The sequence below is a fragment of the Lontra canadensis genome, unplaced genomic scaffold, assembly GCF_010015895.1.
Source record: "Lontra canadensis isolate GAN:19392208 unplaced genomic scaffold, GSC_riverotter_1.0 scaffold125, whole genome shotgun sequence".
Classification (NCBI taxonomy): Eukaryota; Metazoa; Chordata; class Mammalia; order Carnivora; family Mustelidae; genus Lontra; species Lontra canadensis.
This window is the reverse complement of record NW_022631119.1, coordinates 4,499,087-4,515,421: the sequence shown is the minus strand read 5'-3', so window position 1 is coordinate 4,515,421 and position 16,335 is coordinate 4,499,087. Positions and strand designations below refer to the sequence as shown.

General features: G+C 55.4%; 1 protein-coding gene across 1 annotated transcript; it reads left to right on the top strand.

The window, feature by feature from the left end:
• The first annotated feature begins 366 nt into the window (after positions 1-366).
• Positions 367-16,244, top strand: MAP4K1 (mitogen-activated protein kinase kinase kinase kinase 1). The gene is given in 32 exon segments (XM_032841975.1): positions 367-722; positions 893-950; positions 1,064-1,154; positions 1,847-1,911; positions 3,439-3,494; positions 3,598-3,645; positions 3,820-3,862; positions 3,958-4,030; positions 4,411-4,542; positions 4,945-5,007; positions 5,104-5,185; positions 5,614-5,730; positions 5,967-6,045; positions 6,562-6,620; positions 6,698-6,741; positions 6,822-6,866; positions 7,561-7,603; positions 8,013-8,129; positions 8,131-8,176; positions 8,269-8,351; positions 8,725-8,809; positions 9,779-9,855; positions 9,946-10,006; positions 10,975-11,083; positions 11,168-11,226; positions 11,412-11,515; positions 12,059-12,233; positions 12,510-12,572; positions 12,760-12,849; positions 12,933-13,003; positions 13,663-13,718; positions 16,066-16,244. Coding segments are annotated over 32 exon segments (2,463 nt in total). The 5' UTR covers positions 367-623; the 3' UTR covers positions 16,136-16,244.
• Positions 16,245-16,335: the final 91 nt, after the last annotated feature.

Sequence of the window (16,335 nt, the reverse complement as noted above, 5' to 3'; positions counted from 1 at the left end):
AATGCACAAGCATGTGGTATATCCGTGGAGGTATGTGCACACACATAGCACGTGTGTGCACACGGGTATCCAGTCGTGTGCGCGTCTACTGGCCTGCGCACAGTGGGTACATTGGTGGGTACGGCCAAGCGTATATATGTACCCTAGGGAACGGGCATGTCCAGGGCATGGGCACTCCTGGGCAGGCCTATCATCCATCTCCGGAGGGCGGCCAAACCCTCAAACACTCAGCAGAGTTTCAACTGTGGTTTTTAGCCACCGCCCAGGACGCGGTAGGGGGTGCCAGGGCAGGCCCTCCTCCCTCCTCCCCCCAGATCACAAGATAGTTTGCATCTGGTTTACATTCTGCCCTGGGCCCTGGAGGTGGAAGAGGGGGGTCCCCTGGGTCCCAAGGCAAGCTGCCCCTCACAGGCTCTCAGGGCCCAGGGGACAGGGGGTGGAGCCGGCAGCACAGCCCTGTGCTGGGGCAGGAAGCGAGAGTGGGGAGGGGGGAGGCCACAGCCGGTGGAGGCAAGGCAAGGCGGGTGCAGGGTGCAGGACGTGTGGGGAGGGAGGGAGGTGCCACACTCGAGCCCTGAGGCCCTGCTGGCCCCTGGGCGCAGGCCCAGCTCCAGCCCCCAGGGATGGACCTCGTGGATCCCGACATCTTTAACAGGGACCCCCGGGATCATTATGACCTGCTGCAGCGGCTGGGTGGCGGCACCTATGGAGAAGTCTTCAAGGTGAGGACACCCCTCCTTCTCCATCACCCTCGGACCAGCGAGCCCTGGGGATGAGGCCCAAGAGGGGAAGGGGATGAGAGAGGATCCCAGTCCTTGGCTGGGGCTCAGGGATGCTGAGTTGGAACTCAGGCGAATGGAGCCTGTCTGACTGCCAACTTCCCCTTCACAAGGCTCGAGACAAGGTGACGGGGGACCTGGTGGCAGTGAAGATGGTGAAGATGGAGCCTGGTGAGGACGCGCGCGCTCCCTCCCCAACCCTGACCCCTCCTCTTGGGACACTGGGATGCCTCCCCCATAGGCCCTCCCCGAAGCGGCCTTTTCTTTCCTGTTCCTCCATACAGACGACGATGTTTCCACACTTCAGAAGGAAATCCTCATCTTGAAAACTTGCCGGCATGCCAACATCGTGGCCTACCATGGGAGTTATCTCTGGTGATGAGCCTCAAACCTGCCCTGGGGCCATGCCTGGCCCCCAGCCCAGAACCCGCATTCCTGACCTCCAGTCCTGGACTCCCATTTTAAACTGGGCCCCCCCCCCAGTCTGAAGTCCCCCTTTTCTGACCAGAGTGTTCTCTGATGTAATCTGCAGTCCAGGACTCCTGTTTCTGAGCAGGGATCCCCAAAAGCAATCCCTTCATAGTAACCGAACCTGAAAGCAAGTCCCCTAAAAGTAATTTTTCATCATCCTGCCGTTCAGGCCCCTGTTCCATTCTCTGCTCCCTTAATTCCCTAAATCCCCAGACCCCTAAATTAATATCCCAGATACCCCAGTAATAATCGTTGTCCCCCCAGACCTGATACCCTGGGTCCCTTGTCCCCCTGAACCGCCCCCAACTTGGAAGATATCTGGCCTTTCTTCTGGGTTACCATCGGTTAGCAGAGTTAGGAGTCCTGCTGGGTTGAGTCAAAAGACCTGGGTTTTGGTCCAGTTGACCCCGAACATTCATTTCCTCTCTGAGCCTCAACTTACCCACCTATAAAACGGAAGTGGAATGATCTCTCTTTGGTGGACAACCGCTGTCACATTAAAGTTCTTGTTGAGGTGGAATGAGACAGACAGTGAGCCAGGGTTCACCCACCAGTGACGACTGAATACTGTTGTTCTTACTACTCTTGAATTAAAGGCTTCAGAAGTTCTGGATATGCATGGAATTCTGTGGGGCTGGTTCTCTCCAGGACATCTACCAAGGTGAGAGGAAGGGCAAGGGGGATCCAGGCAGCACCCCCTCCTCCGCCCCTCCAATCTCTCTGGGGTTGTGTCTTCTGGGACGTTCTTTCTGGTCCACATTTCCTGCGAGGAGCCCCGATCTGGGCGCAGGCCTGGCCTGGTTGGTTCTGGGAATACTATGGTGACCAAGTGGGCCCTGGGCCCTTCCCTTTAGCACTTGACAGTCTAGCCCCGATCTCTGCATGCAGTCATGCCCTCTGTTTTCCTCTCCCATCTTCCTCTGTTGGCATTTTCTCACTAATGTGTCCATTCAGTGTTTGAGTATTTCTGCATTTTTTGGCCCATAGCTGGGTCCACATTTTCATTGACTGAGTGAATGAATTCCTGACTCTCTTTTCTTCTCTCTCTCTCTCTCTCTCTCTCTCAGCCTGCTTCTTGCTCTTCTGGAAAATTTGGGGATGGGATGGGCCTCTGATCACCTCTCCAGTTTTCACGGCCACCTCTGTCTTTGGCCTCCTCTCTCTCTCCGTGAACCCAAGATCTCAAATGTCGGACAAAGAAGAAATTCCACATTAGGTCACCAGGGGGAAACTGAGGCCCTCAGAGAGGAAGTGGTTCACCCAGCTGGTCTAGCAGACCTGGTCTCTAACTCCTTCTGTCTGTTGTGTATCATTCTCTCTCCACCTCTGTGTCTCTCTGTTTCTCAGCCTTTCTTCATGCTTTTGGGTCTCAGTTTGAATCTGTTCCCGTTTCTCTGTCTTTCTGTTTCTCTCTCATTATCTGTGTGTGTGTGTGTGTGTGTGTGTGTCGGTATCCATATTCCTTTGCCTTTTCTTATTTTGCAAACTCCCATCACCCCCTGCTCAGAACACTCCCCCCAAAGAGAAGCCCAACCTCCCCAGGGTGACCCCCACCTACACCCAAGCTGCCAGACTCACCTCCTACCCCTTTTCTCCCCCACCCCCCACTCTGCTCCACCCACTTTGCCGCTTTCCGAACCCATGGGGCCCTCTCTGCCACTGGGCCTTTGCACTAGCTCTTCTGTTCCCCTCTGAGCTGGACTGATCACATCTTCACCCTGCCACCTTCTCAGAGTAGACTTTACCGACCACCCGGTAAAATGTCATACCCCCTTCCCACACTTATTTCCTGTTATTCTTTTTCACTTTAGTTTTCTTCTTGCTATTTATTAGCATCTCGGGGGCTGTGCTGTAGTTATGTTGTTTACAGTCCGTGGCCCCGACTGGAATGTTCTCTCCACACGGGCAGGGATCTCTGTGTCTTTTGTCCACAGCTGTCTCCCCAGTGCCCACCACAGTGCCTGGCACCCAGTGGACACCGTAAATATCTGTTGAATGAATCTATCTCCCTCTGGCCTCTGGTTCCCTGCGTTGGTCGCTGACTGTCCCTCCATCTCCCCCTCCCACTTGTCTCATCTGTTCCCCCCTCCCCATGTGGCACCCTCTCAGCCAGTGTGGGTGGGGACTGGAGTCTCCCGGGACCAGCTCTCCTGGTTCCCACCCAAAGCCACTGGTGTGACCTTTGCAGTGACAGGCCCCCTGTCAGAGCTCCAGATTAGCTATGTCTGCCGGGAAGTGCTCCAGGTGAGGAGAGAACAGGTGGGCCAGGGTGGGGCAGGGACCTCCTGCCTCCTCCCTGCTCCAGTCTCTGGGCACTCACAGCCCCACTGTCCATCCCTCTTTCCAGGGACTTGCCTATCTGCACTCACAGAAGAAGATACACCGGGACATCAAGGTGGTTTTGGGGCAGAAAAGTGGCCTTGGTGGTTGGGGTGGGGGGGCGCCCAGGAGACTAAGTGGTGTTTGGAGGACTTAGGGTGGTGTGGAGCTGTGGGGCCAGGGGCTGGAGGCAGCGTTGGGCTGGGGGGGGGTGTCTCTGACAGCCTCTCATTTCCCCCTCTCTCCCCAGGGAGCCAACATCCTCATCAATGATGCTGGGGAGGTCAGACTGGGTGAGTGTGGTGGGTGGCGCTGGGGAGGAGGACTGACTGGGGGCCAAGGGAATAGGGCACCTCAGGTCACTATGTCTATTTCTCTTGACCTCCAGCTGACTTTGGTATCTCGGCCCAGATTGGGGCCACGCTGGCTCGACGCCTCTCTTTCATTGGGACACCCTACTGGTGAGGGATGCCTGGTGGGCAGCTGGTGGTGCAATGGGGGGGGCGGTGGCTGTCCCCACCTGGGTCACTGGGAATCTCCTTCCCGGCTCCTTTCCCTGCCTTTATCTTTCCCTGTTGAACGTTCTTACTTTTTGGCTCTCTCTTGAGTTTTCTTTTTGCCTAGGATCTCTTCGTGTTGATGTTTCTTCTCGTCCCTCCGTCTCTGTCTCTGTCTCAACCTTCCTGTGTCTGTCTTTATTCCTATCTCTCCCTTCATCTTGACATTTCTGGTTCTCTTTGTGCACCATTTTCCTTTATCTGTCTCTCTTCTGCCCCCACACCCACGTGTCACCCCCTTCCCCTCCTGGTGTCACCCCTGGCTGAGGGTCTCTGCCCCCCAGGATGGCTCCAGAAGTGGCGGCCGTGGCCCTGAAGGGGGGATACAATGAGCTGTGTGACATCTGGTCCCTGGGCATCACAGCCATCGAACTGGCCGAACTGCAGCCACCGCTGTTTGACGTGCATCCCCTCAGGTAGCCAGGCCTGGTCGGTACCCCCAGCACCCCCCCAACCCTGACCCTGATCACCACCACCCCACCTACAGGAGACACCCCTTCCTCACAGCTCACCCTGAGAACCCCAAGGATCATCTCAACCCAGAAAGCCTTTTCTTCACCCCTCCACAGCAGGAACCCCCCCCATCGCAGGGACTCCCTATCTGGAGGCTCCCATAATAGGTGCTGTAGCTGTCATGTGACAGACAGAGTCCCCCAGAAGTGGCATCCCAGTGCACTGTAAAACCTGAACCCCATTCTGGTTTTGTCCCTTGTTTTGCTCTCTGCTGACATCAGTGCTATGGGGGACCCCTTGAGCCATGAGGTCTGACCCCCTCCCCACTGTGGTCTGAACACCGTGTTCTCTCCTTACTTTTCTAGAGTTCTCTTCCTCATGACAAAGAGTGGCTACCAGCCCCCCAGGCTAAAAGAAAAAGGCAAATGGTAGGACATGGGATAGGGAGGGCAGAGCCAGGATTGAGGGTCTGATGGGAGAGTTTCTGGTCCCCTCACCCCAGAACTTGGCTTCTTCCTCCCAAGGTCGGCTGCCTTCCACAACTTTGTCAAAGTCACCCTCACTAAGAACCCCAAGAAACGGCCCGGCGCCACCGAGATGCTCAGTGTAAACCATCCCTCTCTTCCCTGAAGAGCCCTTCCTAAACTTACCCCCAGAATTCCCCCAGGACCTCCCCAAGATTCTCCAAATTGTACCCCAGGCCTTTTGCCAAGATTATCCTGAGTTGTTAAAACTCACAAATTCCTCACGGTCTTCAGACCCATTCCTGGGTCTACTCTGGAATTCCCAGGGAAGCCCAGTCCCCTCGAAGATGCCTCTGGAATTCTCCATTTGCCCCTGCTGGGAATTCTAGATTCTTCTAATCCCTTCCAACCCCGTAAAATTCCCCAGTCTCAGTTCCCCCAGAGTTCCCTGTCTTCCCTGTCGGTTGTCACCTTCCCCACTAGATTCCCTTAGACCGGTTCTCAGGCCCCTGTCCCAGCCTCTCCCTGACATCAGCCCTCTGTCTGCTGACCCCTTCCTCTCCTCTCTAGCATCAGCTGGTGTCCCAGCCCAGGCTAAATAGAGGCCTGATCCTAGATCTTCTTGACAAACTGAGGAATCCAGGGAAGGGGACCCCCGTGGTTGAGATTGAAGATGAGGAGCCTGAGGTAAGGGCACCCTTGGCCAACAAAGATGGAACCTCCTGGACTTTGCTCAGGCTGCACCCCTTGCCTGGAGCGCCTTCCTGCTGCCTCTCTCCAAGGGAAAAAGCAGAGGATGGAGGCGGGGTTTGGTGCAGGGCTGAGGGCACAGAGGGGTACGGGAGAGCCAGAGGCTCCCAGCTGGGCCCACAGGGCGGTAGGGATGCCAGAGGGCTGTGGCCCTGAGCTGCCCCTCTGCCCAGGTGCCCCCTGCTGTCCCTCGGCGGATCCGGTCCACCCACCGGGCCAGCTCTCTAGGGATCCCAGATGCTGACTGCTGTCGTGAGTAGAGAATCCTGAAGCTTGGGGACCCATGACCCTATAATAGATCTAAGACCCCCCCCCACCCCGTGATTCTGCCAGAGACCCTCAGCACTGTCTGATCTCATGACTGACCCCGGAGACCTTTGTCACTTCCACACAGACCCTCAGAGACTCTCGTCACTCTTGGACCCTGCAAGAGACTCTAGAAAACCTCATCACCGCCTGACCTACAAAATTACTGCAGAGACCCCATAATTTTGTGACCTGCAGGCAGACCCCATGAGTCTTCCCATAACACCAGGACTCCCAAAGAGCCCTCTGAAATCTCTCTCACATCCCCAATACCCAAATGAACCCTGAAAATAAACGCTCTATAACTATGAGCCCCCACCTCCCTGTTCCCAAACCCTGACCCCCCTCTTGGAAACCAAGACCCTTCCCCGTATGATAGCTCCAGTCCTAAGATCTTGACCCCGAAGCACCCCCCCCATTTTCATCTCCTCAGCTCACTGTGTTACCCTCCCCCCCTACCAGGGCGGCACATGGAGTTCCGGAAGCTCAGAGCAATGGAGTCCAGACCCATAGCCCACACGGTGAGAGGTCTCCCCTTGCCCTCGCCTCGGATGCCCTCCCCTCCCCCTAGGCACCGCTGACCCTTGACTGTCCACAGGCCCATTTACAGCCCCCTGGAGACTTCAGGAGCAGCAGCCCGAGGTCAGGGACCCTCAGTGTGGAGGGGAGGGGGCTGGGACATGTGGGGGAAGCACCTGAGGGTCATGCCTGTCACTCCTCAGGAGGCAGCTGTCAGAGTCCGATGATGACTACGATGACGTGGACATGTAAGAGAGGCCTGGCCCCACCCCGCCAGCCCTCACCCGCCCCATCCTCCTATAGCTACTGTCTCCCTTCCATCCCAACCCTGACCTCAGCCCCTGCTGGCCTTCTGCCACTCATTCCCAGACACCTGACTAGACCCTTAATACTGTCTCCCCCTGTACCCCCTGACACTCTTTCACCCCCTCTCTGGCCCGGCTCCCACTCTACCACCCCCAAGCCAACCCCTGGTGCCACCCCAGCTGAGCCCCGGATCCTCCACTGTGGCCGGGGCCCCCCAGCTCCCCGATGCTGCTCAGATGCCAGCCTGAACCCTCAGAGCCCAGCCTTCCTCGGCCTCTTCCCCGCCCTGGGAACTTGCCCCACACCAGACCACTGACCGAGGAGGGCAACAGTCAGCCCTACCCCCGCCCATCCCTTCTGCACATCTCCATTGCAGTGGGCTCATGGGCGGTGGTGCCCAGCCCCCCCAGCTCCCGTGATCGGCATCGAGAAATTCCAGCTGGAGGCACTGGCCACACTTGCCATCTGGCATCGCTGTTGCCAGCATCACCGAGCCTCTGAGGGCTCTAATCCTCAGCTCCAGCCCAGACCCAGTCAGCCCCGGCCCTCCTGACCTCAGCCCTCCAGTCGCACACCACCCCCAGTCCTTGTTACGGACAACCGCTCCCATCAACTCACCCCATCTTTGTGTTCCAGCCCCACTCCTGCAGAGGCCACACCTCCTCCCCTGCCTCCCAAGGTAAGGCCCTGGACCCACTGGAGCTGGGTACTGGGCGCCAGGGTCCTTAGATGCTGGGATACTGCACCCTCTAAGGCTGGAGTCTGGGAGACTGGATCCTGAGCACACTGGGATCTGGAAGCAGCATCCTTGAACCCGGGGGTGGGATTCAAAGTATTTAGCCAGATGGGCACCGGTCCTGGGAGCCCCCAGCACAAAGCGCTTCGGCATTAAGCATTTAACTGCTGCAGTGTGTTGGTGGTGGGTGGGACTGGGGACAGAGGTCAGGGTTGGTGCCTGGGACAGGAGTAGGACACTGGGAGGAGGGTGAGCCACAACGAACAGCCATCATTAGTTCTGGAGGAGGCAGGGCACCCTCTCTCGGGGATCTCCTCATGTCACTTCACCCATTCCTCCTCAATCTCCATAGCCCAAGTTCCGTTCTCCATCAGACGAGGGGCCCGGGGGCACCGGGGATGACGGACAGCTGAGCCCAGGGGTGCTGGTCCGCTGTGCCAGTGGGCCTCCCCCCCCGAACCCCTCACCTCGGGCCTCCCCTGGCCAACCGCAGCCCCCACCTAACTGCCCATTCAGGTAATGGGCAAGCTGGGGCAGGAGGTGGGCAGGGGTGTGTGGGGGGCTGGGGGGGGCCTTTGGGGGCTGATTTTCCCCCCACCCTGTCTCAGAACCCTCACTCTGGAACCCAACGCCCCCGGAGCCTGATCAGCCCCCATTGTTACCGCCGAAGAAGGAAAAGATGAAGAGAAGGGTGAGCTGGGCTGTACCTAGGATTCACAACCCCGGGATGGGGCTGGGATGCCTGGGGGTGGGCAGAGTGATAATGATGGGAGGTGACACTCGGTGAGCCCCGCCTCCGGGGTGACACTGACCTCATGTCCTTATGTGGTGTCAACCTTCACAGATGTAGGTAGGGATCCCAGAGAAAGGCATTGTTGCCCATTTCACAGATGGGGGAACAGAGGCAGAGAGGGATGCATAGCTTGCAGAGGTGATAAAGCTTTGGGGAGACAGAGGTGGGATTTGCGTGCTGGTTGTCTTGGGTCAGAGTCTTAACCACCGCACCTTCCTGTCCCCTCCCTCCTTTTGCTGGATCTGCTGCTCTGCTCCCGGGGCCTGCCTAGGGATGTGCCCTTCTCGTGAAGTTGTTCAATGGCTGCCCGCTCCGGATCCACAGCACAGCCGCCTGGACACACCCCTCCACCAAGGGTGGGCTCTCAGAGGGGGGTGGGGAGGGGCCTTAATGGAGGCACTGAGGCAGGAGGAACAGGGGAGGGGCAGAGCTGAGGCAGAACCAAAGACCCGGGTTACAGTTGGGGTTTGCGGATCAGAGATAGGTAGAGTGAAGTGATTTGAGGGTGAAAACTAGGAAAATAAGAGTTTAGGGGCCAGGAATGTCAGAGAGAACAGAAAGGTCCGAGTTTGGGGTCTAAGATGGGGCACAGTTGGAGCCCATTAACCTCAGTGAGAGGTTAATGTAGAGAGGTTGGGGATCCACATTTTGGGGTTCGGGAGTTTGGGGGACGGGAACACAAAAAGGGAAGAGTGTGGGGATGAAGAGACATGGTCAGTGAGGGGTCAATGTTAAAGAAACAGCATTGGGGCACCTGGTTGGCTCCATCAGTAGAGCAGGCAGCCCCTGATCTCAGGGTTGTAAGTTTGAGACCCATGTTGGGTGTAGAGATTACTTAAAAATAAAATCTTAAAAAAATTGCTAAAACTCATTAAAGAAAACACAACATTAGAATTTGAGGGGGGCACATTGGACAAAGAAAAAGCCACCTTTCAGAGCGCCGGAGTTTGAGGATCAGTGTTGAGACATATTAGCAGTTGGGGACCAGAACTGGGAAGACAGAAGGACGGAACTCAGAGGGCTATTTGGGGAAGCATGACTAATGTTGGGGTCAAAAGTGAGGGGGCGGGGGTCAGGATTTGCAGGATGTATGTATGGGCCCAAGCATGAGAGGTAGGTGAGAATGAGACCAGCTCAGGGGACTGGGTTAGGGTTTGAGTTCACATTTGGGGAAACAGAGGCTGGGAGTGTCAGTATGGGGGTAAGAGAGAACTGAGGGTCAGGGCTGGGGGACAGACTACGAGTGTTTGGGGTCAGACAGGTGGGGATTAGGGAGGTCCCCCAGGGTGAGGTAGGTCCCAGTGGCCTTGTGTCTGTCCCCACAGACCAGCACCTGCTCCTAGGGGCAGAGGAAGGCATTTTCATCTTGAACCGGAATGATCAGGAGGCCACACTGGAGATGGTGAGCACAGAACCGAGGGGCCAAGGGCAAGGGGCTGGAGTTGGGGGCTGCTGGGGTCTTATGGGGTCTTATATCCTCTATTCTCTGCAGCTCTTTCCCAGCCGGACTACCTGGGTGTACTCCATCAACAATGTCCTCATGTCTCTCTCAGGTCTGGCTGTGGGTTGGGTGGAAGGAGGGGGGGGGTCAGAAGTTAAAGTGTTGAGAGTCAGGGAGTTGGGAGGTAGATGGACACAGCTGGGAAAAAAAAAAAAAAAAACATATGCTCCCCCTTCACAGAGCCCACAGTTAAAAATCCCAGCCACTTTTTCACTGGGGGACTTGCTCCCTGAGCCTCAGTTTCCCTACCTGTACAATGGGGTTCACAGTAGTCCCACCTCCAGTCAGTTTTGAGGTGAGGTCTACAGGGAATCTTTACATTTCCTTCAAGTTCAGATGCCAATTAGAACTTACTCCAGGGGTGCCTGGGTGGCTCAGAGGGTTAAGCCTCTGCCTTTGGCTCAGGTCATGATTTCAGGGTCCTAGGATCAAGCGCCAGGGTTGGGCTCTCTGCTCAGCGGGGAGCCTGCTTCCCCCCTCTCTCTCTGCCTGCCTTTCTGCCTGCTTGTGATATCTCTGTGAAATACATAAATGAAATATTAAAAAAAAACTTTCTCCACACTTTACTAAAATAGAGTGAGTGAGGAGTTAGAGATTAAAATTTTGTGTTGTTTCATAAACATTTTGTGTAAGAGAATTTCTAAACTATGGGGGAACACCAAGCCAAACAGGCTGCTTGAGGACACACTTTAGGAGAATTTCTAGATCAGTTACCTCTTAAACTGAGCAATGTGTGTCAGTTCATCTGACTGGTTAAGTGTCCATAGGTTCACATGTGGCTCCAAGCGCAGGAGGAGAGGGAACATATTTAACTCATTCATTGTTCACCGGAGCCCAGCGGGGTGCCTGGCCTAGGGTGCACATTTAAAATATGTCGAGTGAAAAAGGAATAAACAAAAATGCCTGAGACTTGGAGCCTTGGAAGTTTCAAAGGGATGGGGCCAAGCGAAGGGACAGGGACGGTGAGTGTCTGGTGACCTATAACAGCCTGCTTCCCCCCTACACACACCCACACTGCAGGAAAGACCCCCCACCTGTATTCACATAGCATCCTGGGCCTGCTGGAACGGAAGGAGACCAGAGCGGGAAGCCCTATCGCTCACATTAGCCCCCATCGGCTATTGGCGAGGTACCAACCCCCAGTGGCACCACAGACCCCTGGGATCCCCCCTTCCTGCCGTCCCTCTGCATTTACGCCTCCCTTCTTCTGCAGGAAAAACATGGTCTCCACCAAGATCCAGGACACCAAAGGGTGCCGAGCTTGCTGCGTGGGTGAGAGAGATCCCAGCTGGGTGGACGTGAAGGGGGCGGGGCGGGGGCGGGGCTTAGGCTGCATCTACCCGAGAGTTAAAGCCGGCTGTCCAGAGTCCGGGGAGAGATGTGTGCACTTTTCGGGGGTAGGGGGGAGGGAAGGGGAGAGAGGATTGACTCTAACCCATCCCTACCCATCTCCACAGCGGAGGGTGCGAGCTCGGGGGGCCCGTTCCTGTGCGGGGCATTGGAGACGTCTGTGGTCCTGCTTCAGTGGTACCAGCCCATGAACAAGTTCCTGCTGGTCCGGGTAGGGGGCCTGCAGAGGCTGGGGACTCTGTGAGGTTCAGTGGCTAGGGCCTCCCACTCGTTCTGCTTCTGCCTAGAGCTTCGAGAAGCCCCGCTTCCACGCCAGGCCCCGCCCACGTGCGGAAGGCGCCGGAGGCTCACCCTCCGGGGGGGCTTCCTGACCCTTAAGCTCCGCCTCTCACCCACAGGCCCTGTGTCCATGCCCTCGGGTCTTCAAGGAAACCCCCCCTCAGATCCTTTGAGTCCAAGGAGACTTTGCTGCCTTTAGAGGTTGGCCCTCCGGGGGCCTTGCCTTTCTGTCATGAGGGCTGCACGACCCTAACAGAAGCCACGCCAACTCTAAGGACACACTTGTCCATTTCTAAGTTGGCACCACCTCACTCCTCTGGGCTCTCAACCCTGAAGTTTCTAGACGGCGTCCCTCCAAACCGAGAGCCCAGGCAATCCTTGGGAAGCCCCCTGCGGACTCGCCCCCGAGGCTCCGCCCCTCGTAGGCCCCGCCCCGCGCCTCCTCTGAGCCCGCCCCTCCCTGTGCGTCCTGCAGCAGGTGCTGTTCCCGCTCCCGACGCCCCTTCCAGTGTTCGCGCTACTGACCGGGCCAGGCTCCGAGCTGCCCGCCGTCTGCATCGGCGTGAGCCCGGGGCAGCCGGCGAAGTCGGTGCTCTTCCACACCGTGCGCTTCGGCGCGCTCTCCTGCTGGCTGGGCGAGATGAGCACAGGTGAGTGGGGCGGGCTCGCTGGGTGCGGGGCTGCTGGGAGGGGTGGGGCTGGGCGGCTGGGCGGTGCTTTAGCCAGGAGGTGTGGTTGGGAAAGGGGTTGAACCTGGGCGAGGGGAAGATCGGTGGGTCTATGTACTGTACAGCTGGTGAGCGTGAGGACCAGCCCGGCCTCGTGATGGGCGGGAGTTAGCCTGGGGCTTGGGAATGGAGGGGGTGCCTAGCGGAGGAAGGCAGAACCCAGAGGAATGGGCTTTTTGAACTTCTCCTGTCAAATAGAGCACAGGGGACCGGTACAGGTGACTCAGGTAGAGGAAGACAAGGTGATGGTGTTGATGGACGGTAAGGAGCCTCCTCCCTCTCTTTCCTCCACTGTTCCTGGATCTCCACCTTGCAGACCCTGTGCTGCTGAACCCGTCTAGGCCTTGCCTGCCTCCTGCTTTGCTTCTCAATGAATTTATTGTTCAGTCTCTCAGCAGTCCGCCCTTCCTAGCCTCGCTCTTAAAACCCGCTCTCTACCCTCTTCTAGGGTCTCTGAAGTTGGTGACCCCGGAGGGAGCCCCAGTCCGGGGGCTTCGAACTCCAGAGATCCCCATGACTGAGGCGGTGGAAGCCGTGGGTAGGTGCAGGGACGGGAGGGCCCCGGGCTCCCAGTGGATGCTTGGTGACACCCAAGTGTAATGGGCTCTGCTTTCCTCCCAGCTATGGTTGGGGGTCGTCTCCAGGCCTTTTGGAAGCATGGAGTGCAGGTGTGGGCGCCAGGCTCAGACCAGGTAAGCATCTCCATCTGAACGCGCCCATAACCCTGCCCCTCCCCTGCGGGTCTTCCAGTTCCCCAGATGGACCCGGAGGACCTGAGTCAGGGTGTGGGGCTCTGAGGGGAAGCTCCCTCCCGTCTCAGTGCAGACAGGTCCTCTTCTATATACCCCAGGGTCTCTCGGGTCCAGAGCTCATTCCAGGCCACTGTGTGATCTTATGCAAGAGATTCTGCTCCTCTCTGAGCCTCGGTCTCCCAACTATAAAATGGGGCTCACTAGAGAGTTATGGGGGTGGTTAAGAGCATGAACAGACTGCCAGGGTTGGAATCCGGCTGGTTGACTTTAAGCAACTGACTTCACCTTCTCAGCTGGAAAATGGAATGAAAAATGGTACTTAGCTCATAGAACTAAGTGTCAGATGCTGCCCCTGTATGTTTGTATTTTATTTCATCTTCTCGAGCACCCATCAGGAAGGTCCTATGATTTCCCAGGTTAGTAATCGAGGCACAGAGAGGTAAAGTAACTTGGTTGCGTGGATCACAGAGCTGGTGAATGGTGTTAGCAAGAATGATTATTTCTGGACCCAAGACTAGAAGTTCAGAGACACTCACCCCTGCATTCTCTTTGAGAGGGGAAGAGTCTTCTAGATACTGACACACACACCTTTTCCCCAGCTGTTGCAGGAGCTGAGAGACCCCACTCTCACCTTCCGTCTGCTTGGCTCCCCCAGGTATGGACGTGGGGAAGGGGACACAGAATCTGGAGGGGGGCCTCTGATGTGGACAGGTGTCTTGAGATGTCTCTAGCCACCTGTGTCTTTGGCCTGGACTTTTCTCTTTCCAGGTCTCCCTACTTCTGTCTCTGCCGCTTATAGTCCACTCCCCCACAGCAGCCAAGGGGACATTTTTGTTTTTTAATTTTTATTTTCACTGTTTATCTTGGCAAAACTTTAGACTCACAGAGAAGTTGCAAAAATAAATTTAAAAAATAGTTTTAAATCCTTGTATCCCCTTCCTTCATCCAGATTTCCCGGATGTTAACTTTTAGGTTGTTTTTTGGGGCGATTTTGTGTATTTTTTATTTTTACCATGTTTGCTTGATCTTCCTCTTTCATATGTGTATAATTTTTTCTGACTGTTTGGGTGTGAATTGTCTCCTAAGTCAAAGCCAAGACCTCCTCGTGCAGACCACAGTGCAGCTGCCCAAATGAGGGAACTAGCACAGGACAGCACTACCTTCTAATCCACACACCCATTCAGGTCTCACCAGTTGCCCCAATGATGCTTTTTTTAAAGAAAGATTTTATGTATTTGAGAGCTAGTGAAGGAGAGAGAGCACGAGCAAGGTGAGGGCCAGAGGGAGAAGCAGACTCCCCACTGAGCGGGGAGCCCAACTCGGGGCTCCATCTCGGGACTCAGGGATGATGACCTGAGCCATCCAGGTGCCTCCTGATGATACTCTTTATAACCAAAAAATACTACCTTTTTTTCTGGATGATAGGCTGCAAGTAGGAGTCAGGTTTCTTTCCTCTTTAGCCTGGGACAATTCTTTGGGCCTTCTTTGTTTTTCAGGACCTTGATACTTTTGAAGAGTACAGGGAGGTTGTTTTCCAGAATGTCCTTCAGTTGGGTTTGAGGTTTTCAGGCTAAGCATTTCGAGCAGGAATACTGCAGATGTGGTGGCGTGCCCTTCTCAGTGCATCCTATCACGAGGTCACGTCACTTTGTCCCATTACTGGACAATCTTTGAGCATTTGGGTAGGGTGGAGTCAGCCCGGTTTCTCCACTATAAAGTCACTATTTTTTTTTTAAAAAGATTTTATTTATTTATTTGACAGAGATCACAAGTAGGCAGACAGGCAGGCAGAGAGAGAGAGAGAGGAGGAAGCAGGCTCTCTGCTGAGCAGAGAGCCCAATGTGGGGCTCGATCCCAGGACCCCAGGATTATGACCTGAGCCGAAGGCAGAGGCTTTAACCCACTGAGCCACCCAGGCGCCCCTATAAAGTCACTTTTTGTATTAAAGTATCTTTTGGGGTGATTTGTTGAGAGGGTGTAAATATTACTGCTTCTCATCAGACTTTCACCTCCTGGTTTTAACACCTATTGGTTATTTCTGCCTGAATATATTATGAGGATAGTTACTAAATGGTGAATGTCTGTTTCTGCACTTATTAGTTGGTATACTACTGTGGGGACGATCTGTCCCTTCTCTGTTGTGTGTGTGTGTGTGTGTGTGTGTGTGTGTGTGTGTGTGTGTATTTCAGCACAGCCTCGTGGATTTCCACTTTATTCTGGGGGGTTATAATCTATTACTATCATTATTTACTTCAAGGCACAAGACCTCCCACATTTAACCAGTGAGAGCCCCTTCAAGGATCTCTGGTGACCTTTTGACATGCCAGAGAGGCCTTTTAAAATCTAAGTTCCATTGCGTCACCCTCCCCCCCCCCTCCCCGTTTAAAACTCCTGTGGCCTCAAGATAAATACCCAGTCCTGGCCACAGCCCACAAGACTTTGACTTCTGCAGCCAAGTCCCAAGCTCTCTCCCACCTCAAAGCCTTTTTCCAGGTTGTTCTCTGCCCAGAACACCCTTCCCTGACCTTTCACCAAGTTCCCTCCTGAGCCTTTTTGAGGCTCCACCATTTATTCTTTTTCTTTTTTAAGATTTCATTTATTTATTTGAGAGAGAGAGAGAAGGAACAGTGGGGATGGGCAGAGGGAGAAAGAGAGAGAGAAGCAGACTCCCCGCTGAACAGGAAGTCCAATGCGGGGCTTGATCCCAGGACAGAGATCATGACCAGAACTGAAGGCAGACGCCTAACTGAGCCACCCAGGAGCCCCTCCACCATCTTTGGGCTACCTTGGCTGACCCTTTGGGATAGGTTTCCATGGTGTTTTGCACTCATGTAATTCACTGGGTCATGGTGGTCTCCCCTTCTAGACTGGTCTCCCGTCCTCAAGGGTGGAGACCATGGCTGTGGTAGCCCAGCACTGTGTTGGCAAACCACTGTTGCTCCTTTGCGGATGAATGGATGAACAAATGAACGAATGAACTGACTTCTCTCCTCCTTCCCCAGGCCTGTGGTGGTGGAGACACGCCCAGCAGATGACCCCACTGCCCCCAGCAACCTCTACATCCAGGAATGAGCCCCTGGGGGGGGGGTATTGGGAACCATGCCCTGCGCCCCCATCCCCAACGGACATACTTAGTGGTTGTGACACCCACTTATCTCCCAATAAACATGGCTCCAGCCTCTGCTGTCATCGTGTTCTTCTGAAGGGGAGAAGGGAGGGCGGAATTCCTGGATGCCCACCCACCCACCATCCCCAAAATGTCAAGAACCCAA